This window comes from Ascaphus truei, chromosome 4 (genome assembly GCF_040206685.1).
Source record: "Ascaphus truei isolate aAscTru1 chromosome 4, aAscTru1.hap1, whole genome shotgun sequence".
NCBI lineage: Eukaryota > Metazoa > Chordata > Amphibia > Anura > Ascaphidae > Ascaphus > Ascaphus truei.
In genome coordinates, this window is record NC_134486.1 from 31,039,337 (window position 1) to 31,064,529 (window position 25,193).

At 45.3% G+C, this 25,193-nt stretch overlaps 1 protein-coding gene across 3 annotated transcripts in view; it reads right to left on the bottom strand.

Annotated features, from left to right (window-relative positions):
• DNAH14 (dynein axonemal heavy chain 14) overlaps positions 1-25,193 on the bottom strand; it is a 368,675-nt gene that overhangs the window by 163,859 nt on the left and 179,623 nt on the right. For all 3 annotated transcript variants that reach the window (XM_075595506.1, XM_075595507.1, XM_075595505.1), the window contains exons 39-41: positions 23,396-23,620; positions 22,293-22,389; positions 16,654-16,871 (exon numbers count right to left, since the gene is read on the bottom strand). In XM_075595506.1, coding sequence (XP_075451621.1) covers positions 16,654-16,871; positions 22,293-22,389; positions 23,396-23,620 — 540 coding nt within the window. The remainder of the gene's footprint in view (positions 1-16,653; positions 16,872-22,292; positions 22,390-23,395; positions 23,621-25,193) is intronic.

Below are 25,193 nucleotides of genomic sequence, written 5' to 3' on the forward strand. Positions count from 1 at the left end.
ATGTTTGTAATACATTTAAAACATACAATTGTACCCTCAGCAGCTGTGATGCTCTTGCATGTGTTGCTTAGCAGAGCAGGTCCTCATTAAGATAAACTGCTCGTGCCATGGCCCATCATGGTATATTTCATTATGTCGGTCCCACACTTGTGCAGAGAAGGTTATGTAGCAGGGACCCCCTGGTCCCCCTTCCCCTCGCTGCTGCGGGGGCTCCCGGCGGCGTTGGAGGCAGGGCGCCGCCATCTTGGTTGTGTCGCGTAGGTTCGCGCATGCGCAGTAGCGATGCGGCGGCCATGTTGGTAAAGGAGAAGTGGCAGCAGAGGCGCTCCGTATCGCAGGGACGGCCCACAGTCGCGCATGTGCAGTTAGGGCGATGCGGCGGCCATTACAATGTTGCGCAGGCTCAGCGGAGAGTAGCGGCGGCCATTACAGATCGCGCACGCGGCCCCAATAGGAAAGAGGGCCATGGAGGACTACAGCCCCCAGAATGCTTAGAGGCAGAAAGGCCACCTGACACCAGGGAGCCAATAAGGCTTACAGCTTTCCCTGAGAGGAAAGATACATTGTTGTGTGCTGCAGTGAGGAAGCAGAAGAAGCTGGGACACAGACAGGGGAGGGTGGGTAAGTGTAGAGAGCCAGTGGCTCATACACTAGGCCAGATATTCCCCCCTTAGGCCCCAGCTAGGCCCCAATCACCTCAGCTTGTGGTTACTACAGGGGCTCCCCTTATACAAGGACAGGGTCCTGTAGAACCCAGACAAGTGAGGGTACAGCCAGGAAGAGGAATATCCTGGCCAGTGATGGCAGTGAATCACTCTCTGCAAGTGCAGAGACTGTCATATCTATCTGGGTGGGATCACCCCGGAGGAGCGTCGAGGAAGGCACCGCGGCGGCGGAGCCTTTGCGAAGTTTGTCTGCTGGTCCGAGTGCAGGAGCGCTCGGCAGGTAACCCTACACCTAAGTGCACCATCTATAATATCTTCATTCTAGTGGCCGCGCGGTCACCACACACTTGGGGTTCGGGTGTGGGACAGTGGACACGGTGTGGGGATACGGTGGAGGGTAGCGCCCTGCGTTGGTGCTTCGGTTAGTTGTGCCATAAACTATTATAGAGTGAGAAGTGTCTGCATGTTATTATAGTAAAGACCGTTGCTATTTTACATCCAGTGTATGTGTTCATTTGAATGTGTCCTGCGAGGAACAACTCCCGCTCTGCTGGGAGCCATCGCAGGTGGAGGCGCTGCACCATATAGTATTGTTCAAGAGGATACATCCCAGGATCTCAATGGCGGAGGCTTAGGCCTCCTGTGAGCCTAACAGGTAAAGCACTACAACGGGTAATACATATAGATTCTCCTCACATGCACCCTAGCTGCGATTGGGAGGGGGAATATGGGTTACATTTGGAGGCGCTGCTGAGATCAGACCTGGGGTGCCCTAATAGTTGTAGAGTACCAAAAGTACGCAAGGAAAGATGTTACCAACAACAAGCCACGAGGTCCATATCTGGGCCAGTACGATTCGGGAGCTGCATAGTCAAGTGGAGGCATTGGGGAATGTTCCTGCTCATGAGGAGGTGAGTGCCCTTCTAGAGTCCTAAAGGAAATCCTGGGCCTAAACAGAATATTTGCAGATCAGGAAATATGCAGGGAAAATGCCCTACCAGAAGGCTAACTCCTTATCTATGCAAAGAGCCCTAGTGTAGTTAAAAGGACTGTAATCAAAATGGAGGCTCCATTATCAGGATATGTTAACAGTGAGTCACACCTAAAATGGCGTCTCCCACCAAGTCAGGGGAGTGCACATGTTGCATGCCACCAGCCTGCACGAAAATGTTTTGCAGAAACTTGTCCGGGTCTGGCGGGAAAACCCGAGCCCCGCCCCTGCGATGTGAGTGGCTCAGCACAGAGACAGAATTCCCCCTTGATAGAATGTGTCCCTCCTTTGGATTCCACCAGGGGGAGGAAGCACAGTGATTCCCAGTCAGTAACTTCTGTTCCCAGTAAGAAAGGTAAAAGCTGCCGCACACAGCATCCATAGTTGTATGGAGTCTGGAGAAGAAAGGGAGGGGACGTACCCTTTCTGTTGTGCCCATGTTTGCAAAAGGACTTAAAATTGTCTGGTGGTATGGACTTTGACCCCTTTAAGCTACCAGCAGAATATCAGTTGGCAAACGTGGATGATGAGGGATGTATACGATGTGTTGCAATCAGTGTGACTTCCCAGGTGGCAAATTGACCTGGGGACCCAAGTGTGCCTGCTGCGGAGCACAGTTCCTGAAGCCTGTGCTGCTGTGGCCTACGAAACTCGCCAAGAAAGGAGTGACTGACTTCAATACTGGGCCAGTCAATGCAGGTAACCGATCTACCTTCCTCACAGAAGTTTCCGAGGGCTCGAGCACTCTAACAGCGGTTCCAGATCCGGTTCCAGAGTCGGTTCTAGAGCCGGAACCCGCAGAGAAAGGTGCAATGGGCCCCTCCACCGGGGGGATCGAAGCTGTTAACCACCCTACTGCAACCACGGAGATTTCGGGGGGCAGTGCGCTCTAACCACGGTTCTAGACTCTGCTCTAAAACCACAAGATTTTCAAGCTACTTTGATCAAAATGGACAGCTGCGACGCTGTGGTTGCACCGAGTCAGTGTGCTATAACAGATGTTCCAGGGGGTCTGTGCACCCCGGTTCCAGACTCGGTTCTACACTCAGGACTGCAGATTCCAGAACCGCAGATTCCGGAATCACAGGGTAAGGTGTCTCTACCCCCACTCTCTCTTAGTGATTCCAGCGACAAACAACCAGCCGTGGTGATGCGCCTGCCGGCGGACCACACAAGTGAAGCTGAAGATAAAGAGACGGGATCGGAGGAAGAGGAACCCATCGCAAGCCAGCGGAGTGGTGAGGAACCTCCTTACTCCCGACAGGCTCCGATGGAGGCGGCTGTGGGAAAGGCCCCAACTAAAGCTCATGCTGAGCAGCAGAACGTCGCTGGACATCTGTGTTCCCGATGTGAGACTGCTCATGATCTGACGGTGGGCCCGTGTGACACCATAGCCGCTACCATAACTGAACTGAGTGTGAGCCCGTGCACTCCAACCCAAATGGTCCCAGGACTGGGATCCAACGCACCCGAGTTTCCAGAAAGTGAGTGGACTGCCCCAGAAGTGCCGGGGACAGGTCCCAAGACCGCCGAGGTGGTAACAGTCAGCGTTCCTGATGACTTGCTGGCCACCGTGAATCAATGCAGTGGTAAGGTATCAACCCTTTACCCCCTGCAGGATGTAACAGAGACTTTGAGTACAGAGACATTGCTAATTGCTCGCTTCCCAGTGGAAGCCTCCTAAGTACTTAGGGACAAGGACTGTGTTGTGAGTGATCCAGTGAAATTCACCTCCTCTAAGCGCGACATGGAGCGTTTCATTCGCCATGTGGTGGACCGAGGAAAAGGTCAAGACCAACTGGCCTACCGCATCCATGCCGCAGATGGCCGGGTAAAGGTCTGGCCAAGAGACACTGTGCTGTTCCTTCCACCAGGGGGAGGAAGTAGTATGGAACCAGTGACTGTTGCCCCAGAGCATGATCTCCAAGAGAATACCCAGGCGGAGGCTCACAAAAGTCAAAGTGAGGTACCGCCACATTATCAGTTAGGGGCATCCCACAATTGGTCTCAGCAAACAGCTAACACTCAGCTGGCCTCAGGTATTACTGTGGTTGTTATGTGGTGTACCAATTCATATAAAGTGAATATGTTAAGTTGTACATATCATGCACTGCATTTTTATTGTATAACCATATGCACTGTAACGCTGTCCTCCAAGCGGGGATGTAGGTATTTTCGCCAGGGGGAGAGTGTAGCAGGGTCCCCCCTGGTCCCCCTTTCCCTCGTTGCTGCGGGGGCTCCCGGCGGCAGGGCACCGCCATCTTGGTTGTGTCGCGTAGGTTTGCGCAGGGACGGCCCACAGTCGCGCATGTGCAGTTAGGACGATGCGGCAGCCATTACAATGTTGCGCAGGCTCAGCGGAGAGTAGCGGCGGCCATTACAGATCGCGTACGCGGCCCCAATAGGAAAGAGGGCCATGGAGGACTACAGCCCCCAGAATGATTAGAGGCAGAAAGGCCACCTGACACCAGGGAGCCAATAAGGCTTACAGCTTTCCCTGAGAGGAAAGATACATTGTTGCGCACTGCAGTGAGGAAGCAGAAGAATCTGGGACACAGACAGGGGAGGGTGGGTAAGTGTAGAGAGCAAGTGGCTCATACACTAGGCCAGACATTCCCCCCTTAGGCCCCAGCTAGGCCCCAATCACCTCAGCTTGTGATTACTACAGGGATTCCCCTTAGACAGGGACAGGGTCCTGTAGAACCCAGACAAGTGAGGGTACAGCCAGGAAGAGGAATATCCTGGCCAGTGATTGAAGTGAATCACTCTCTGCAAGTGCAGAGACTGTCATATCTATCTGGGTGGGATCGCCCCGGAAGAGCGTCGTGGAAGGCATCGTGGCGGCGGAGCCTTTGCGAAGATTTCTGCTGGTCCGAGTGCAGGAGCGTTCGGCAGGTAACCCTACAACTAAGTGCACCATCTATAATATCTTCATTCTAGTGACTGTGCGGTCACCACACACTTGGGGTTCGGGTGTGGGACAGTGGACACGATGTGGGGATACGGTTGAGGGTAGCGCCCTGAGTTGGCGCTTTGGTTAGTTGTGCCATTACTATTATAGAGTGATAAGTTTATAGAGTGAGAAGTGTCTGCATGTTGTTATAGTAAAGACCGTTGCTATTTTACATCCAGTGTATGTGTTCATTTGAATGTCTCCTGCGAGGAACAACTCCCGCTCTGCTGGGAGCCATCGCAGGTGGAGGCGCTGCACCATATAGTTTTGTTCAAGAGGATACACCCCAGGCACTCATTGGCGGAGGCTTAGGCCTCCTGTGAGCCTAACAGGTAAAGCACCACAACGGGTAATACATATACAGTAGATTCTCCTCACATGCACCCTATCTGCGATTGGGAGGGGGAATATGGGTTACAGTTATGTAGGTTGGCCAAGAATTTTATTAAAACTCTGATTTTTCAGACGCTTATTACCTCTGACTCAAAAATGTCATTAAGATAAAATCTGGCAGATCTGTAGACAGTTCATATCTTGCCAAAGGTGCCAAAGTCAGGGAAAATGAGAGCAGCATAAAATAATTACTCAATAGACGTTCCCCTATGATGACTGTCAATCAATATCAGGAGTTACCTAATACAAAAGTTACAGTACATGTACAAAATATGTGATAGGCTGAAATATCGGGAAGCCAGTAAACTCTGAAAATAATATTTTGTGTAAGGCCCCGACTCTCAACATAATGTACAACTCTGGAACTATTTTATTTCTACAGAGAGCACAAAATGTCCTGGGGCACATTTGCTGTGACAGCATCAACATGGTAATATAATCTATTATACTGTGTGTGTAAATGTGTGTATATATATATAATATATATATATATGCAGAAAAAAAAGAAGAAGAAAAAGACGAATCACAGCTCTTCTCTCCTGCGTTTGTAAGATCACAAGCAGCTGCTCGCAACATGAACACGTGACCCTACGCGTTTCTTCAGTCTGCGCTAGAATACCTAGGAACACTCTTACATAGGAACTCTTGTTTACATCTGTGGGTTGCCGGAGGACATCTGAGAAGGCGACACCACTAGAGAGGGGAGGAAATCTCAGAGTTGTTGGGTGGAACAGTGTCTGAAGGAAGCAGTGTTGGGGCATGAGTATTACTCACAACACGCATATTACTTGGATGTTTGTGAGTTTTGAATTGTGAAATGTTTATTACATTTTTTACACTGGTATCACACAAGGATCGGGTGCTTTTTCTTCTTTTTTTCTGCATAGGTCACGTGGAGGGAGATTGTTGTGCTCTAGAAGAAGGCTGCCAGTATCCAGAATACATATCTAGGTTGACTGATACAGGTCACAGTGTATTGGACTTTATTTATATGGTTTTGGACATTTTTTTTCTTATATATATTTTAATTTTTTTATTTTAAGCATCAGCTAATCAACTGTAACATTTTGCATTAGATAGGTAGTTATCATTTGATACATTGTATTGCTTTTGTTATAGCAAAAGGGACTATTTCACCATTAACTGTGTTAGTTAGATTGCATTGCACCCCAAGGCGCTGTATCTTTAACTTTTATATATATTGAACAAGTTCAAACAATGTTTATACATCATAATTACTGCAGGTACTGCATATTAGTGCCTGAGTGCAATATTTTGGCTTATTCTGTGTTAAAAAGGCCTTTGTAGGAACATAACCTACATTTATAACATTGTTCCTATGGGAAAATGGGTTTCGCTTTACGACAATTCACTATACGATGCGATTTTGAAGGATGCTTTGTATCAGATAACCGAGGAGAAGAGATCAGAGATCTCGAAAGCTCGCACAAATAAAAGCATTTTTGTTAGCCACAGAACGGTATCGTCTATTCATTTTTATTTTATATATATAAAAAAATATATATATATATATAAAAAAAATAAATATATATATATATATATATATATATATATATATATATTGTGACAAACGGCTTACTCCGGGGCTCCGTCGTTTGTCCGGGACTGTTTAGAACACGGTCTTTTAGGGTAGGTTAAATGATGAGGCGTCACGTACTGTTCCTTTAAACAGGCTATGCCTGGTTTATTCAGTCCCAGGCACTGAGACTGCCACAGTGCATACAACAGAAAACAGATCAAAAACAAAAGCTGCTCACCTGAGCAATAACTTAACTTAGATATCCCTGACTCAGGGTTGGAAGTGGCTTTTCCACTTCCAACATCAAAACACGGTACTTTTGCAGTCTTACACAAATGAACAGAAAGATTGAACCTGTTTGGGGAAGAGGCTTCTCCCCTCTGTAGTTCAGCAGCCTTCCAGCCTCCTGGCTCTTGTGGGGAGACCAGAGCAAACAGGAAATCAGTCTTTCATACCTGATTCCTAATTAGCATGACAGGTGACAGAAATCAGGCAGCAGACAAACTCTGGTCTGGATCTCTCATCCCTCAGTTCCAGCGCTTGCCAAACTGTGGGATGGAGTGTATGTATTATAAGGCTGCACTCCCAGGCCAAACAGGATAGAAACTGTCTAGTATCCTGGGAGCCCTATATACAGAATTTATTACCATCCCCTGGTTTCTGTCACATATCCTCCCCCCCAGCTCAGACCTCAAGGGATGAGCGACCATGGATATTAGGGAGTGCATCCTTGACAACCCGTCAGCATTGCCATGTTTGTGCCCTGACCTGTGTTCCACAGAAAATTTAAAGGGTTGTAGGCTTAGGAACCACCTGGTCACTCTAGCATTCTTTTCCCTGTTTTGACACATCCAGGTAAGGGGTGCATGATCTGTGACCAACCGGAATTTTCTCCCCAACAGGTAGTATTTGAGCGTCTCTACAGCCCACTTTATTGCGAGACACTCTTTCTCTACTATGGAGTAATTTTTCTCCTGGGGATTTAGTTTCCTACTTAAATAAAGGATGGGGTGCTCCTCACCTTGAGACTCCTGGGAGAGTACCGCCCCCAGCCCTACCTCAGATGCGTCGGTTTGGACTACGAACTCTTTGGAGAAGTCAGGTGTGACCAACACTGGTTGGGCACAGAGAGCTTCTTTCAGGCTTCTAAAGGCCTGTTCGGTTTCGGGGGACCACTTTACCATTAGCGGTCCTCTTGCTTTTGTGAGGTCAGTTAGTGGGGTTGCCTTAGTTGCAAAATTGGGAATAAACCTTCTATAGTACCCAATTAACCCCAAAAAGGTCCTTACTTGTTTTTTTGTAACTGGCCTTGGCCAATTTTGTATCGCCTCCACTTTGAGTGTTTGGGGTTTGAGTAAACCTCTGCCAATAGAATATCCCAGATACTTGGCCTCCTCCAGACCAATAGTGCATTTAGCGGGGTTAGCAGTTAGTCCAGCAGACCGGACTGCGTCAAGCACAGCTTGGACCTTTGGAAGGTGGGATTGCCAATCTTCACTATGGATTACCACATCATCCAGGTAGGCGGCAGCTTACCGAGCATGTGGTTTTAAAATTTTATCCATCATTCTTTGGAATGTGGCGGGAGCTCCATGTAAGCCAAAAGGCAACACCTTATACTGAAAGAGGCCGTCTGGGGTTGAGAAGGCTGTCTTTTCTTTTGCCCTTTCTGTGAGGGGAACCTGCCAGTACCCTTTTGTTAGGTCTAGGGTTGTGAGATATCGGGCTTTGCCCAGTCTCTCTACAAGTTCATCTACCCTGGGCATAGGATAAGTATCAAATTTTGACACCGCGTTTAGTTTCCGGTAGTCATTACAAAACCTTGTTGTACCATCTGGCTTTGGGACTAAGACTATAGGGCTGTTCCACCCACTTTGGGATTCCTCAATTACACCTAGTTTTAGCATTTTTTTAACCTCTAAACTTATAGCCTTTCTTTTGGCCTCTGGGATTCGGTACGGTTTAAGGTTAACTCGGACCCCCGGTTCAGAGACTAGGTCATGTTCAATTACGCTAGTTCTACCTTGCCGTATAGAGAAGATTTCTTTGTTTCTTCTCACTAAATTCTGAACCTCTCGTTTCTGATGAACAGACAGGGTTTCAGCTATGCTAACCTCTGGGTCAGTTTCTTGATTCTCTGACGGACCTGGGGGTACTAGGGTTAACAAGACTTCTCTATCTTTCCAGGGCTTGAGTAGGTTTATATGGTAAATTTGCTCAGGTTTCCTCCTACCTGGCTGTCTTACCTTATAATTTACTTCTCCCACTCTTTCCAAGACCTCATATGGCCCATGCCATTTAGCAAGGAATTTACTCTCCACGGTGGGAACCAGAACTAGTACCCTATCACCTGGAAAAAAAATTCTGACCCTAGCACCCTTATTATACGTATTCCTCTGTGCTTCTTGAGCTTTCTCTATGTGTTCCCTCACTATGGGTAGGACTGCAGCAATGCGGTCCTGCATCTGGGCAACATGCTCTATTACACTTCTGTAAGGGGTAACCTCGTGTTCCCAAGTCTCTTTGGCTATATCCAGTAAGCCCCTTGGGTGTCGGCCATACAATAGTTCAAACGGGGAGAAGCCTGTGGATGATTGGGGAACTTCCCTAATGGCAAATAACAGGTACGGTAACAAACAATCCCAGTTTTTCCCATCTTTATCAACCGCCCGCCGTAACATGCTCTTTAAGGTTTTATTGAACCTTTCCACTAAACCATCTGTTTGTGGATGATAGACTGAGGTTCTGAGATGCTTGATTTTTAGGAGTTTACATAGCTCTTTTGTTACTTGGGACATAAATGGTGTTCCCTGGTCAGATAGAATCTCTTTAGGAATCCCGACCCGGGAAAACAGAACTACTAACTCTTTTGCTATGTTTTTAGCTGAGGTGCTACGTAGGGGAACTGCCTCCGGATATCGGGTGGCATAATCTAATATTACCAATATATGCTGATGTCCCCTAGCAGACTTTATTAGGGGTCCTACTAGATCCATAGCAATCCGGTCAAATGGTACCTCTATTATGGGAAGGGGTACCAATGGGCTGCGGTACGCCTTGAACGGGGCGGTGATCTGACATTCTGGGCATGAGGAGCAATAATTCGTAATTTCTGCCAGAACCCCAGGCCAATAGAAGCTTCGGAGAACCTTTTCTTTTGTCTTTTCCACCCCTAGGTGTCCCCCCAATGGATGACTATGTGCGAGGTGTAATACTACGTTACGGAATGTCCGTGGTACCAACAATTGTTTAGTTGTAACTGATTTCCTTTTATCAACCCGATATACTAGGTCGTTCTCTACCTCGAAGTAGGGGTAAGCAAGTGACCTATCTGGTTGGCCAGGAGTACTATTCTGGTCCCGTATATTTCCCCTTGCTACCGCTAATGTGGGGTCCTCCCACTGGGCCTTCTTAAAACTCCCAGGACTGACCTCTAGGTCAGCGAGGGTCTTATCCGGTTCTGGGGTGGTAAGTGTCTGCTCAACATCTTGATTTGGGGTATTCCCTACCAAAGTAGTGATGGGGAAGGGAATTTTACAGCACTCCTCCTTTTCCCCCTTCTTATTTGGGCCCTCGTCAACCTCCATTTCTGAAAAAGGGAAAGGATTTGTTTCTTCTAATACTTCGTTATGGTCCGCTATTGAACTCTGGGCGCTATTCTGAGCGGGGGACCACATTTTTAGAAAATGGGGAAAGTCGGTCCCTATTAACACATCATGTGCCAGTTTGGGTACAATACCCACCTTGAAATCTAAAGAACCAAACTCTGTTTCAAAAAAAACATCAACAGTGGAATATTCATGATTATCCCCATGTATACAACAAATTGCCACTCTTTGTGAACTGTTTCCCTGTTTCTTCTTAATGGGCAAGAGGTATTCGGACACTAGTGTGACCATGCTCCCAGAGTCAAGAAGTGCCCGAACCCTCTTACCATTAACCTTTACAAATGCCCACAGATGGTTATTCAAGGGGTCCTCTGGGCTAGGGCCCATACATTGGGACAACAGCGAATAAGGTTCCACGCTGTTGCATTGCATGGGCTCATCATTTAGTGGGCAGATTTTTGCTGTGTGGCCCCTCTCATGACAATTTACACATTTAGGTACATAGTCTGTGTCCCACTTAGAGCCTTTCCCGGCTCCCCATGTTGGCTATTGCCCTTAGTGTGCGAACCACTGTTGCTGGTGCTGCGTGAAGGTGGTCGCCGCTCTTCAGCGCCCCTTAACCCCGGTACCCTTTTACCGTCTCTGGAAGAGTCCTGGAACCTCGGGTAGTGGGGTTGCTCCACGACTGTGGGTTGCGGGTGCTCTTCTGCTGCATTGTACCTTTCTACGAGGGCCACAAGCTCATCCGCATTGTGGGGGTCACTCCGACTGACCCAACGGCGTAAGGCAGAGGGAAGTTTCCTCAAGAACTGGTCCATGACCAACCGTTCCACGATGTGGCTGGCTGAGTTGATCTCGGGTTGTAGCCACTTCCGGGCGAGGTGGATGAGGTCATACATCTGGCTTCGGGTGGCTTTATCCATCGTGAAGGACCATGCGTGAAACCTTTGGGCGCGAACAGCCGTGGTTACGCCGAGGCGGGCGAGGATCTCGAACTTCAATTTTGCATAGACGTTAGCTTCGGCTGGCTCTAGATCAAAGTAAGCCTTCTGGGGTTCGCCGCTTAGGAAGGGTGCGATTAGACCAGCCCACTCAGCTTCTGGCCATCCCTCTCTCTGTGCCGTGCGTTCAAACGTGAGAAGATAGGCTTCCACATCATCCGAGGGTCCCATCTTCTGAAGGTAGTGGCTTGCCCTGGTCATTTTCGGAACTGGGGCTGCCGCTGCCAGTGGAAGGTTACTGATAGTCCCCCTCAGGATCTCGAGTTCCTGCTGTAAACCCTGAGCGAACCGCTGTTGCTCCTCTCTCAGCAAGCGGTTTGTCTCTTGCTGGTTTGCATTCGCGTTTTGCAGGGCTTCATTCGTCTGTTGCTGGTTTGCATTCGCCTGTTGCTGGTTTGCATTAATCTCTTGCTGGGCTATTAGCAGCTGTTGCTGGGTTTCATTCGCGTCTTTCTGGGCAGCGACATTGCGTACCAGCGCACCCACCACGTCTTCCATCTTGTTTGCAGAGGATGAAAAAAACTTTCTTTTTTTTTTTTTTTTTTCTTTTAAAGTTCTTCAACCCGCAGACCCCCTAGTGCTCTGCCCGCATTCTCCACCATATGTGACAAACGGCTTACTCCGGGGCTCCGTCGTTTGTCCGGGACTGTTTAGAACACGGTCTTTTAGGGTAGGTTAAATGATGAGGCGTCACGTTCTGTTCCTTTAAACAGGCTATGCCTGGTTTATTCAGTCCCAGGCACTGAGACTGCCACAGTGCATACAACAGAAAACAGATCAAAAACAAAAGCTGCTCACCTGAGCAATAACTTAACTTAGATATCCCTGACTCAGGGTTGGAAGTGGCTTTTCCACTTCCAACATCAAAACACGGTACTTTTGCAGTCTTACACAAATGAACAGAAAGATTGAACCTGTTTGGGGAAGAGGCTTCTACCCTCTGTAGTTCAGCAGCCTTCCAGCCTCCTGGCTCTTGTGGGGAGACCAGAGCAAACAGGAAATCAGTCTTTCATACCTGATTCCTAATTAGCATGACAGGTGACAGAAATCAGGCAGCAGACAAACTCTGGTCTGGATCTCTCATCCCTCAGTTCCAGCGCTTGCCAAACTGTGGGATGGAGTGTATGTATTATAAGGCTGCACTCCCAGGCCAAACAGGATAGAAACTGTCTAGTATCCTGGGAGCCCTATATACGGAATTTATTACCATCCCCTGGTTTCTGTCACAATATATATATATATATATATATATATATATATATATATATATATATATAAAAATATACACACTACATGTGCATATTTACACATTGTCACATATATATATATATATATATATATATATATATATATATATATACCGTATATTCCGGCGTATAAGACGACTTTCTAACACTGCAAAATCTTCTCTGAAGTCGGGGGTCGTCTTATACGCCGGGTATAGTCTTATATGCCGGCAGAATGCAGTGTTTATTTCTTCCGGCGTGCCGGTCACGTGCATCCCGAGGACGCCAGGCATCCCCGAAGACGCCAGGCATCCTCGAAGGAGGAAGGAGCGCGGAGCGGAACAACCAGGTGCCGCGAGGGTAAAGGAAGGGGTAGTGGAAGATGCCGATAGGATGGGCTGGCGCACGGCCACGTTCGGCGCCAGCCCGCAATGATGCGCCAACACTGTATGGTGGGGGGAGCTGAAAAATGGCCACGGCGCATGCGCGAGATGATAGAGGCAGAGAAGGAGGGATTGGCGGGCATGATGGGTGAAAGAGGCGTGTTTCCGCTCTGATAGTCTTGGAGACAGGGAGGGCTGTGCAGGCAGGGAGAGCTGACCAATCCAAGCAGGTTTTGTATACAACAACCAGCCAATCTGCTAAGTACCTGCATGTCAAAGCATTTGAATTAAAATTAATATATTGAAATCAAATCTGATGTTTTTTTAATTTTTATTTGGTTGGTGTGTGCGTTGGAAGAGGGGTAGTCTTATACGGCGAGTATATGTCAAACACTATATTTTAACTGGAAAAGTTGGGGGGTCGTCTTATACGCCCAGTCGTCTTATACGCCGGCATATACGGTATATATATATTGTGGTGTCATCGCTGTCCTCTAGGGGCTGAATAGGGCAATTATATGACTTTGCAGCTCTCATAGAGTTAATCCTCTCTGGCTTGGCTGGTCACCTGCTGGCTAATTAACCAGGAAGTGCCTTAAAAGCATGGAAGCAGCAAGGCACTGGGAGACAGTTTTTCCCAGAGAAGGGATGAGACAGAGGAGCTCCCCAGCTAATGGAGGCTGGTAAAAGAAGTCTGAGAGACACTGCTGAGAGAGCTGGGCTGAAGCAGTGACATCGCCGGTTGGACTCACAGATAAGCCAAACCCTTATTTTTTGTATACAGAGACTTTATGTGTGTAGCAATAATATCTGTTTGGGGGTGGAATGAGCTTAGCTATTCCCCCGAGTTAGTAAGGGTTGCTGCTGAAATGTGTAGTTAGCTTTCCTAATGGAAATAGGATTTGATTTTATTATTTGGTTTTTCTCAAAGGGACGGTGGGCCTATTCATATGATTTATCCCTGTAAATAAACCCCTGCTTAGAAAGTACAGTGTTTCCTGCCTCATTTGGGACAAAAGAGACTGCAATGTGGTGTCGGCATCACAATTGGTGGAGAATGCGGGCAGTCCCTAAGGCAGAAGCAGTGGAAACTGTGGGTTTGAAGATAAATGCGGGAATTTAAAGTGGCCGCCCAACTGAAGTGGAAAGCAAGCAAAGTTTGTCCCAATGTGTAGGACCAGTTGTGCTTACAGCATGCACAGAGAATGTGTGGATGCAATAGCACCCAGGGGTCAGAAGATTTAAAGATACTGAACTCAAGCAGAAAACCAATTTTTTTCTGAAGCGAGTCAATTTGCAGCTAGCAAGTGCTGTGTGTAAATGAAATAGCGCCTCCAGTAGTTCAAGGTGAAGAATACACCTGAAGGTAGAAAATGGGGGATACAATATGTTTTATGTGTAATATGCCTGGCCACACAAAACAATGTCGTTTCAGGAATGAGTATCCTGGCGTGGTCCCACAAAAGGAACTGCACCCGGGATGTTTTTGGTGTGAAAAGCAGAAACACACCAAAGACTGTCCCTTCAGGCAGCTTGATGACGGCGATGAGAGAGAATGTGTGCCCAGTATTGCTACTTTAAAGCCTAAGTTACAGCGGAGCCATGATGAGAAGGTTGCTATGTTAAAGCATAATTTGCAACAGATGACGATGTCCCTACACCAGACCCGAAATGAGCTACAGCCTAGAGCGTTTGGCGCAATAGTCACGGGAACGACGACACGCCTAGAGATGACAGAGGCTGCCGCTACCACCGTGTGCAGAGAGCTGAGCGAACCAGAGGGGGTGCAACGTGTCTCTCTGGAGTAGCACACACAAGCAGCGGACCCATGGCAGAGCCAGCTGCAAAGGCTACGTACACGTCTGCAAGCAACCAAGGAGAAGCAGCGAATGCTACGCGAACGGCTGAGTACCCAGTATGTCCCCACAGAACAGCATGAGGAGCTGAGGGCCACGCTGTGCGCCACAAGAGCATTGCTGGGGGCGGAGCTTAGATGCCAAATGCTATATGAGAGGGAGCGCAAGAAGGTCCAGAGACTGGAGCAGGAGCTGGAGAAGCAGAGAGGCAACTCCATCTCCATAAGTCAGTACGCCAAGGAGAAAAAAGCCTGGAAAACAAAAGCAGCGGCGATACTTGAGACAAAAACTGCAGAGCTCCAAAAGATGAAGGAGGCGCTGACGCAAGCCCAGAGCAAGCACTGTGAAGAGGTGAGGGCCCTGAGAGGGGACTTGCAGGATCAAATTGAAGAGCTGCAGACGCAGATTGCTGAGCGACAAATACAGCTCGCCAAGAGGGAGGTGGTGTCCGCCCTTCAGGAAACTTGCATGACATTGCGCTATGAAACCAAGATGGCCGATACCCGCAAGTTTCTGGACCCCACGGCCAATGAGAGGGCTCGAATGCAGCTGGAGCTGGACAAGGTCTGGGAGGAGCACCGGCAGTTGCAGGTCAGAAATAGAGGAAAACAAACAGATTTAAACCTTGCGCTGAACCAGCTGGCAGATGTGGAGTCGCGACTCAACGCCAAAGAAGCTGAACTGGCAGCTACACTAAGTGAAAAAAGAAATGCAGAAGGACAGCTTCATGACCTGAGGAAGGACCTGGAGTCTGAGCGTGCTGACCGCCAGGTGGCAGAGAAACAAAAGCGTGACCTGGACGAGATACTTGAGGCCCTAAAGACTGAGCATGAGGCTATGTTGGACTCTACTGCTGCCCAACAGGTGGTTTCTCAGCTGAAGTTGGAGAAAAAGGTATTGGCCCAGCCCAAGCATCTGTATCCCACAGAAACGAATGCCCGTGAAGACAACGGTACCATGAGAACTGGGGACACCACTCAGTTGGAAAATAAGATTACAAAGCTTAAACTGCCTAGGCAAGTGAGGCGCTCAAGGAAGAATGACTACAATACCGTCGCAGTATTACAGTCTACTTTCCACAAGGCACGGAATGGGAAGACCAAGGTGCTGTGGAGAAGCACAATGGGAATCCAGTCATACTGCAGTGCCCAGGGGACCCAAAGTGGATTCCTTGCCATGAGGGCAGTCACTGTGAAGAGACAGTCGCGAATGAGACGGAAGTGTGCCCGTGATCGTAAGAGGAGAAAGACCGCACAGATGGCACAAGACAAGGAGATAGTGAGGTACCAGTCTTCAGGCCCAGATGGCCTGGTAATTACCCCAAAAAGAAAATGCCTAAATTGGAAGGCAAGAAAAAAAAAGGGGGGGGGGGGTAGGGAACGGCCGATGTTAGACAAAGAGGTGGGTGCACAGGAATAGTACACAGGCCGCTCACAAGATGTTTCGCTGGGGGGAGGGATATGTGGTGTCATCGCTGTCCTCTAAGGGCTGAATAGGGCAGTTATATGACTTTGCAGCTCTCATAGAGTTAATCCTCTCTGGCTTGGCTGGTCACCTGCTGGCTAATTAACCAGGAAGTGCCTTTAAAGCATGGAAGCAGCAAGGCACTGGGAGACAGTTTTTCCCAGATAAGGGATGAGACAGAGGAGCTCACCAGCTAATGGAGGCTGGTAAAAGAAGTCTGAGAGACACTGCTGAGAGAGCTGTGCTGAAGCAGTGACATCGCCGGTTGGACTCACAGATAAGCCAAACCCTTATTTTCGGTATACAGAGACTTTATGTGCGTAGCAATAATATCTGTTTGGGGGTGGAATGAGCTTATGAGCTTAGCTATCCACCCGGGTTAGTAAGGGTTGCTGCTGAAATTTGTAGTTAGCTTTCCTAATGGAAATAGGATTTGATTTTATTATTTGGTTTTTCTCAAAGGGACGGTGGGCCTAATTGATATGATTTATCCCTGCAATGTGGTGTCGGCATCACAATAAATATATATATATATATATATAACACATTATTATGTATTTAGGTTTACTTTACCATGTACACCATGGCACATCTGCTCACAGTAGCAGGGCTTGCTTGTGAGAGACTATCCACCTCAAATATCATTCTGATTCCATGCGTGAGGCGGATTCTTTCACTGTTGGCCAGGCAGAGTGTTCTAGTGTCATCTAGAACAGTGTTCAGGTTCTCCACCCAAACTGTGTCAACAGGACCATCCAGGATTATCCAATTCCAGTCAGTAATAGGGTCACCTAAACATCAATGTTTTATGTGTTAGTTATTTTACCATGCAATACACACAGTGCACATAGACTTCTTATATGTAATTGATATACAATGTGAATTATACCATTAAACACATGAGATCGATTAGCCTTCACAATCAACAATTATTACTACTGTATTTGGAAATGGTGAATCAAAGGCAGCCCGTGGTATCTATTGACAGAAACCCTGGTCTTGTTCTTCTCTGGTTTTGAAGCAGTGATGTGAACACTTGTCCCGTCTTTGGCCATGTCTACCTCATTCAGGTCTGTGATGCCATAGTTCCATCTGCCAGTCCTTTTATATACTGTAGTGTCTATGATTTCAGGATGCTACAGTAGGCTGACACCATAAAGCAAGTCTTCCCTTAACCCTTTCACTGTTTTAGGGATCAGCAACACATTGTAGAACAGTGAGTTGCTGTTACATAGGACAGCGAAAGGGTTTTAAAGCACTCACCCCCCCCCCCATAAAAACTAAAAATGAATTAATATCATAAGCTGTTAGTTTAGATTGTGCCAATGTATTTGTTGCTTTTCATTTTTTATTTTTTTTACAATTTCGTTTTTGATTGTTTGCACGGGCATCAACCTTTGTTGTTTTATATGTGTCTGTATGGCAGCTGCCATTTTAATTTCCCAGGCACATTTTCAGAATAGCATATGTATGTATGTCTTTATTTATATAGCGCCATTAGTGTACATAGCGCTTCACATTAGTAAAACACGTGACAATCATATAAATAACAAATAATACAAATAACAGATCATGGGAATAAGTGCTTCAGTCATAAAAGTAACATTTCGGCAGAGGAGTCCCTGCTCCGAGGAGCTTACAATCTAATTGGTGGGGAGAACGTACAAAGACAGTAGGAGGGCATTCAGGTAAGTGCGTGTTTAGTAATTATTGTATTGTTTCTCTTTAACACATCTGAACATGTACAATCTGTATGTCTGTTGGAAAGAGAGACAGTGAGAAAGGACAATAATGATTTAACCTGGACAGATGTAATTCTACCAGGGCCTAACGGGCCTAATGGGAAATCCGCTACAGCCTACTACACCTAAGTACCTCTGTCCATCAGCACATTTATATACTTTTACAATGTAGGAATCTGTGCTGAAAGGGCCAGCAACATATTCCAAATCAACATATTGCTGGTCAGTCCAGAACTGAATGGGATAAAAGTCCTAGACATGGATCTGAAACATTGCCTCTCAAGATACCACCTTCAGCAGTAACATGCTGGACATCCATGAGCTGCAGGACAGAGCTGTGTAAAAATACACTTTTTTTTTTAAATACATTTTTTTATGGTCTGCGAGCACGGTTACAGAATACAATGAGAAAAACAGTGAACCTTCAAGCGACCATAATCTCACAGCATTTTATATTTCTTTACAAATGTTAAGCTGTAAATGATAAAAAAAAATAATGATGATGGGGAGGAGGGTGGGGGAAGAGAAAGGAGATAGAGAGAAAGAAGAAAGGAAAAAAAGCGCTCCGCAGGTCCTCACTTCTCGCCGCAGACTCCCTTATAGTTCTTTTAATCTATCCAACGACCTGTGTAGCAGTGCAGTGGACACCCAGTTTGAATATCTAAAGGGGCTCATAACCTCTTTAAGTGTGTCGGGAGGCAGTGTGTCCAAGAAGGGTTTAAAGCAGCTTCTTTAAAAACTGTAAAGGTTTTATACCAGAATCTCTTTATCTTTCTGCAGAACCATAGGCAATGTGAGGTATTGGCACTGCTACAGCCGCATTTTTTTACACCCTATCAGAGAATTGTGTTGGAAATTGTTTAGTTGTGCTGGGGAGAGGAATGCCCATTTCAGTATCTTAATCTGCAATTCCCTCAAATTGGCATACAGAGTAATGCAATGGACACTCTCGTAGCCTCTGACCAGGACTTCTTGATCTGCCACTTGACTAATAAGGGATTCCAGAGACCGGCAGTACGGGTTTCAACCAGGGTGGTATTGATTAAATTTAGAGGTGAAACCCGTTTTGAGTGGACATCTCAAGACCTGACTCCAAGGCATTATGTTCTAAAAGGGATGGATGTTCCCTCGTTAAGGAAGTCACATAATGTCTCAACTGTAAGTAGGCAAAGAAGTATATATTTAGTAATTGAGATCTTTATCTAAGTTGTTGGAAGGTTGGGAAAATCTGTTGTCCAGGATTAAAACAGTCAGTGACATGAACAAGTCCTCTACTGGCCCAAGTCCTAAAAATTGCATTTTCTCGAGCTGCCGTAAATTCAGAGTTCCCCGCAATCGGTAAGAATTTGGATACCATTAGTGATAGTTTGAAATATTTTCTGATTTTATGCCAGGCTCTTACAGGACCTCCAAACATAATGCCATTCAGTGTTATTTGCGTTATCCTGTAGGAAGGGCAGGAGCCTTAGGGAGTGTGAAAGAGCCAGCTGTACTTCTATTCCAGAATTTACAAAGTCTGCCTTGTCAAGTAGCCAGTTCCTAATGTACCTAGTCAGACTCCCCTATTCTCTATCGTTCTGTAGCCTTTACAGACTGATCCTGTGTTCTATTGTTTCAAATAAAATTGGAAAAAATTCTACTGTATGTATCTTTGTGATATCTTTTTTTCCTTATAAGCAGGGGAACTGTCTGAATTAAGCACAGAAGTTCCGGAAAGGATCCCATTTTAATTAGAGCAATCTTCCCAGACATAGTTAATGGTAGATTCATCCATCCCGCCAACACTCTGTCGATTTTTATTTATGATGGGTATATAATTCAACTCGTATAGCTTTTGTACTTTCAGGGGAAACTGAATACCCAGGTAATTAATTAATTTATTTATAAAATGTTTTACCAGGAAGTAATACATTTGAGAGTACATTGAGAAAATACATTTTAAGGGGGCATCATTAAATACCTGTATCTCAGTGGTCTGCAGACCACAGATTGAAAAGCCAAATTGTAGCATTTTAGGGAAGCACAAATAAAATAAAAATATTGATAGAAAAAAAACTAATATTTCAAGATTTTCAGTGTTATCTGTGGAAAGGTTTCTGCTAATGGGTGCTTTTTGTCCAATATTTTTGCACACAATGTTACTGGACACAGCGATAACTGCATAAAAAATACATAACGTTTGCATGCTTGGCAATAAATATGAAACATTCTAACATTTAAAAGAGATTAATGAGTAGAGGCCATTGGCTAGGCTTCCCTAAAGATCATTAATGGAAACAATTGGCGATATCAAGAAATATACAGTAGCATTCCATAGTAATAGAACCTTATGGGGGTCATGTTAGTTTGTGTTTGGTACTGTATTAACTTCCTAGCAGACCTTGAGTCCAGCGACCTATGGGCAAACCATGCCTAGCTGACCACTTCAAATTGTTTTATGTTAATCCCTTTGTTGCCCTAGAGGCTTTTCAATGCATTCATTTCCTAAGCATTGGTAGCATCCAATGGGTCAATTCTCTTTATTTGCCATGAGGGTACGTGCAATGATTATTATATTTCCGAAGGTTGGAGGGAAGGAGATTTCACCAGCAACAAAGGAAAGGGTTCTCTACAGTAAGGGCAGTTACACTGTGGGATTCATTACCCATGGAGACTGCGATGTCAGATACAATAAATATCTTCAAAAAAAGGTCGGCCATCTTTCTACAAAGGTGTACAAGGATATAACAAATAAGTAAACATGGGAAGGGTGTTGATCCAGGGAGTAATCTGATTGCCAATATTTGGAGTCAGGAAGGAATTTATTTCCCCCCTTATCAGATATCATTAGATGATATTTCACTGGAGGTTTTTTGTTTGGTGCAAATATAGGTGAACAATAGCGCTCATGCAAACAATAAAAATTAAACATGTGATATATATAGTCCAACAAGGTAGTCCTGGAGCAGCCCAAAGAAGTGGATCTGGTATCTCCTACCCAGATTTGGTACCGTGGGGGAAAAAACACCTCCTGTGGCGCTGAGGCGAGGTATGGATGAGTTTGTAGACAAAGTTATTTTCTGGATGGATTCCCTCAAGAAAAAAAGAAGAAAAGACAAGCATACACACTGCAATAGTGCATTATCCAGGGACAACAAGGATATATAAGGAGAGCACTTTAATACATTTTAAAACACATAATAAAACACATGATAAAATACAATGAATAGTGCTAAAAAGCTATCTGTGCCTCTGCAATAGAACCAGAAGTCTTGAATCTTGCTCCGCTTTGGTAAAATTGGAAACATACTCACAAAAAGTGACTAGGACATAAGCATTAGTATAATGGTCTTGTCAGCAGGTGAACCGCTGGCATCGCAGGGACACCGTAGCTGTGGATTTCAAGCGGTGACGTCACAGGAAGAGTCGTTCGACCGGACTCTGGGAGAAAGCAGCAAGCAGACTCCTGAGTAAAGAAGGGGTCTCTCCCTCATCGACTGACGCAAATTCACCCCACGGCAAGCGGTTCACCTGCTGACAAGACCATTATACTAATGCTTATGTCCTAGTCACTTTTGGTGAGTAGGTTTCCAATTTTACCAAAGCGGAGCAAGATTCAAGACTTCTGGTTCTATTGCAGAGGCACAGATAGCCTTTTAGCACTATTCATTGTATTTTATCATGTGTTTTATTATGGGTTTTAAAATGTATTAAAGTGCTCTCCTTATATATCCTTGTTGTCCCTGGATAATGCACTATTGCAGTGTGTATGCTTGTCTTCTTCTTTTTTTCTTGAGGGAATCCATCCAGAAAAGAGCTTGTCTACAAACTCATCCATACCTTGCCTCAGTGCCACAGGAGGTTTTTTGTTTGCCTTCCTCTGGATCAATAAACTGTAAGTACAAATATAGGATAAAGTATCTATCATCTAGATTTAACATACAGTAGGTTGAACTTGATGGACATACTGTATATCTTTTCTCAACCTCATCTACTATGTAACTATATAACTACACGGTAGAAAATGTGCTGTTTGCATGCAGATTTTTGTCTATGACAGAGAATATTGTGGTAGTGACTACTGTGGATCACCTTCATTATCACCCACATGCAAATGAAGTCAGTAGAAACCTGATTATTGTGCATACTGTACGTAGTTCTTAGTAGATTGGTTGTTAAATCTGCAAAAATATTGCTCAGTAACATATTCTTACTAACGTCAAATATTATCATTGATTTTATAACCTTTAGTGCAGGGGCGGACAACTCCAGTCCCCAAGGGCCACCAACTAGTCAGGTTTTAAGGATATCCCTGCTTCAGCACAGGTGGATCAATCAGTGGCCCTTGAGGACTGGACTTGGCCACTCCTGTTGCTGTGTAACCCTGGCATAAAGTTTTACTTAATTTTAAAATCAGTCCTTTTTCGTAGTAGTGCAATGATTTCAAACATGCTTCACATGAGGATTTTAGCGTGACATATATATATACACCTTTGGAGTGGTGTGTCATGGAATCCAAACTTTCTTCATTCTCATTGGTATATGAAGGTTTAGAAAAATCAATTGAATCGGTGCCTTCATCACTGAGCTATTAGAAACAAACACAAGATTAATGTCAATTTTGTATCAATAAAGTAACACTTAGAGATTACTGCACAATTATAGTAAATAATATAAAGATAGCAACTGCAGACTTGTGCATTATTTCATGTCAGAATCAAAGCAGGGGAAATTTGCAGTTTTGGGAATATTTTGCCAATTTGTCAATTAATTAATTTTTATAAAATCACTGAAATTTACATTTGTTAATACATAAGAAAAAAAAAAGTAATGCAGAGACACAGACTAATGTGATATTTTTAGGAAACTATGTTCAAGAAAAATAATTTTGAACAGGTGAAAATAATACAGCTCAACCCCGTTATAATGCGATCCGCTACAGCGCAAATCCGCTTATAACGCGATGCAAGCGTGGCTCCCAATTTTCGTATTTATGAATACTTTACAACACGATTATTGGTATCTTAAATACTTTATTGTACAAGGCATACAATTGTACATTATTTCTAACACGATCCGCTTATAACATGATGGGATTCTTTGGACCCCAAGCACAGTGTTATAAGGGGGTTGAGCTGTAGTACTTGCTTTACTTGTCTCTTCTGACAACATGGAGTTCTGAAACATAATACATTTGTAATGTTGTATTAGATTATTGTGGCAGCACCGCAGAACCACACCATGATTGGAATTCTGAATTATATTCTGAATTTGAAAATTCAATGTTAACTCAGAATAAATGGATGAATGCCAGAACTTGTCTCTGAAAGATTTATTTTTTTGTATCGCAGAAAAGTATTTGACTTACCTTTTACAATTCACAGAGTTAGTTTTATGACCATGATTATTCAATAATGAACACACACACACAATAAATAAGACAGTAAGACGCAGCACACTATAGGACGACGTTCACATAAGCATAAATTGTAGTCCAATACAAACAAATGCCGTTTCGTCCGCTCAGAGATTTTCCTCGTGCCTCTATATACAGTATTCATACAAATAAAAATGTGCATACAAACTAAACTTACGTGTGTAGAAGGAAGAGTAGCGGAGGTAGGTTCACTCCCGGCTGCACCAGGGCTCTCCTTGCCAAACTCTGTGGATGGCTGCTGTGCAAATCTGCGAACTGCAGAAGCCAACAGTCCGTCTGACCACTTCATGGTATTAGGATCGATTTCCCCATACAGCTCTCCGAGAGTCACACACTTTGGGTTGATCACAAAGGTCTCCACCTTTCCTTTCTTTGAGACGTTCTTCAAGTGAATGTGATAAGACCACGTGTAAATATACCGTAAACATCCTCGATCAATTGTCCCCTTGTGCAAAAATACTTTTTAAGATGGTTACGTGTTTAGTACTGGAGATTTAATGAGGGTGGTACTGTGCTACTGCTATACAATGATGAATAAAATGTTATATATGATGGATGATATACAGATTTAGCAAGCTTTATTTTACTCACTGATATTGCAAAAAATCTCAGAGGGTCCATAGGATTCAATGGCAGTAATAACAGAATATCACAATTTATTCCACCATAAAGCTCCATTGAGAGGAATAACCCTGGCTACATCTGTATACAAGTTCATAACCCTATTAGTATAGAGTAAAATAACATTTTGTTAACCCCTTCAGTTCCGGTTGAGTCTGCTCCACATACAGGGGTGAGCAAACTTTTTACAACGAGACCCCCTTTTAATCCGTGCTATTAGTCGCCCCCCCCCCCCTGAATGATGTAATCCAAATCACATTAAAACAAAAAACATTAGTAATCAGTATAGCCTACAATATAAATGTGAATACAAATACGTAAAAATATGTGCATCTTTCAACATTTTTAAAACAGCAAAACATGTCAAATTGTATATTTAAATAAATAAATGATCAGTGTAGTTGTATAAGATAATACTGACTGCAAATTAACTCTCTCTCATCCGGAATGGGACACTTCGCTGTGGCCATTTGGCTGCAACCAAAACACCGCAGGACACTTCGCAGCGATGTCCAGTACACTGTGCACCCGACTAAACAAGCCAAGCCAGGTCTGCAGCTCTGACAACTGCATGTTTAAATGTCCTGTGCGGGACCGCTACACTGCCTAGACAGCCCGCTGGGACATTTAAAGATGGTGTGTTGGAGCGGCCTGTCTAAGCAATGTATTATTTAAACATACAGTTGTCGGAGCGGGCGGTCAGGCGCGGCAGATCTGGCTTGTCGGGTCAGGTGCGCGGCGGACAGGGGTCGGAGCAGGAGCGAACTTTGCAGCGGTGTCCCTGGGGTTAAGTGTCCCAGCAGTGGAAGGCCGGTGGTGTTTTGGCCATGGCGAAACATCCTAGACTGCTCTCACTACCTTCCCCACTCCTCATCCTCCTCTTCTCACACCTCCTCCTCCTCTTCTTACCACCTCCTCCTCTTCTTACTTCCTCCTCGTCCTCTCACCCCCTCAACAATGCCTACCTGATTTCGGTGGAGGGGGACCACGGGAGAGGAGGGTCGCAGGAGTGGAGCAGGGTGGTGGCAGAGGAGGACAGCGGTCGAAGATGAGGATGGAGGGCCGCCAGAGAGGAGCAGGGCAGCAGAAGAGTTGGATGGCAGAGGACGGCCAGGGAGGAGCAATTGTCGCAATTGGTTATATACATTGGCATAGAGACACATGAATTTGTTACTCTTCGTTGCTGCACTTTTTACAACAAAACTTCTTTAAGCAACACTTTACACACAGTCTCTTATATATTGAGGCAATTTTAGAGCAAATAAAGTGTGTTTAGACACATTGCACCATTGTTTAGAGCACTGTTGCGTCCAATGTACGAATGTTTCTTACAT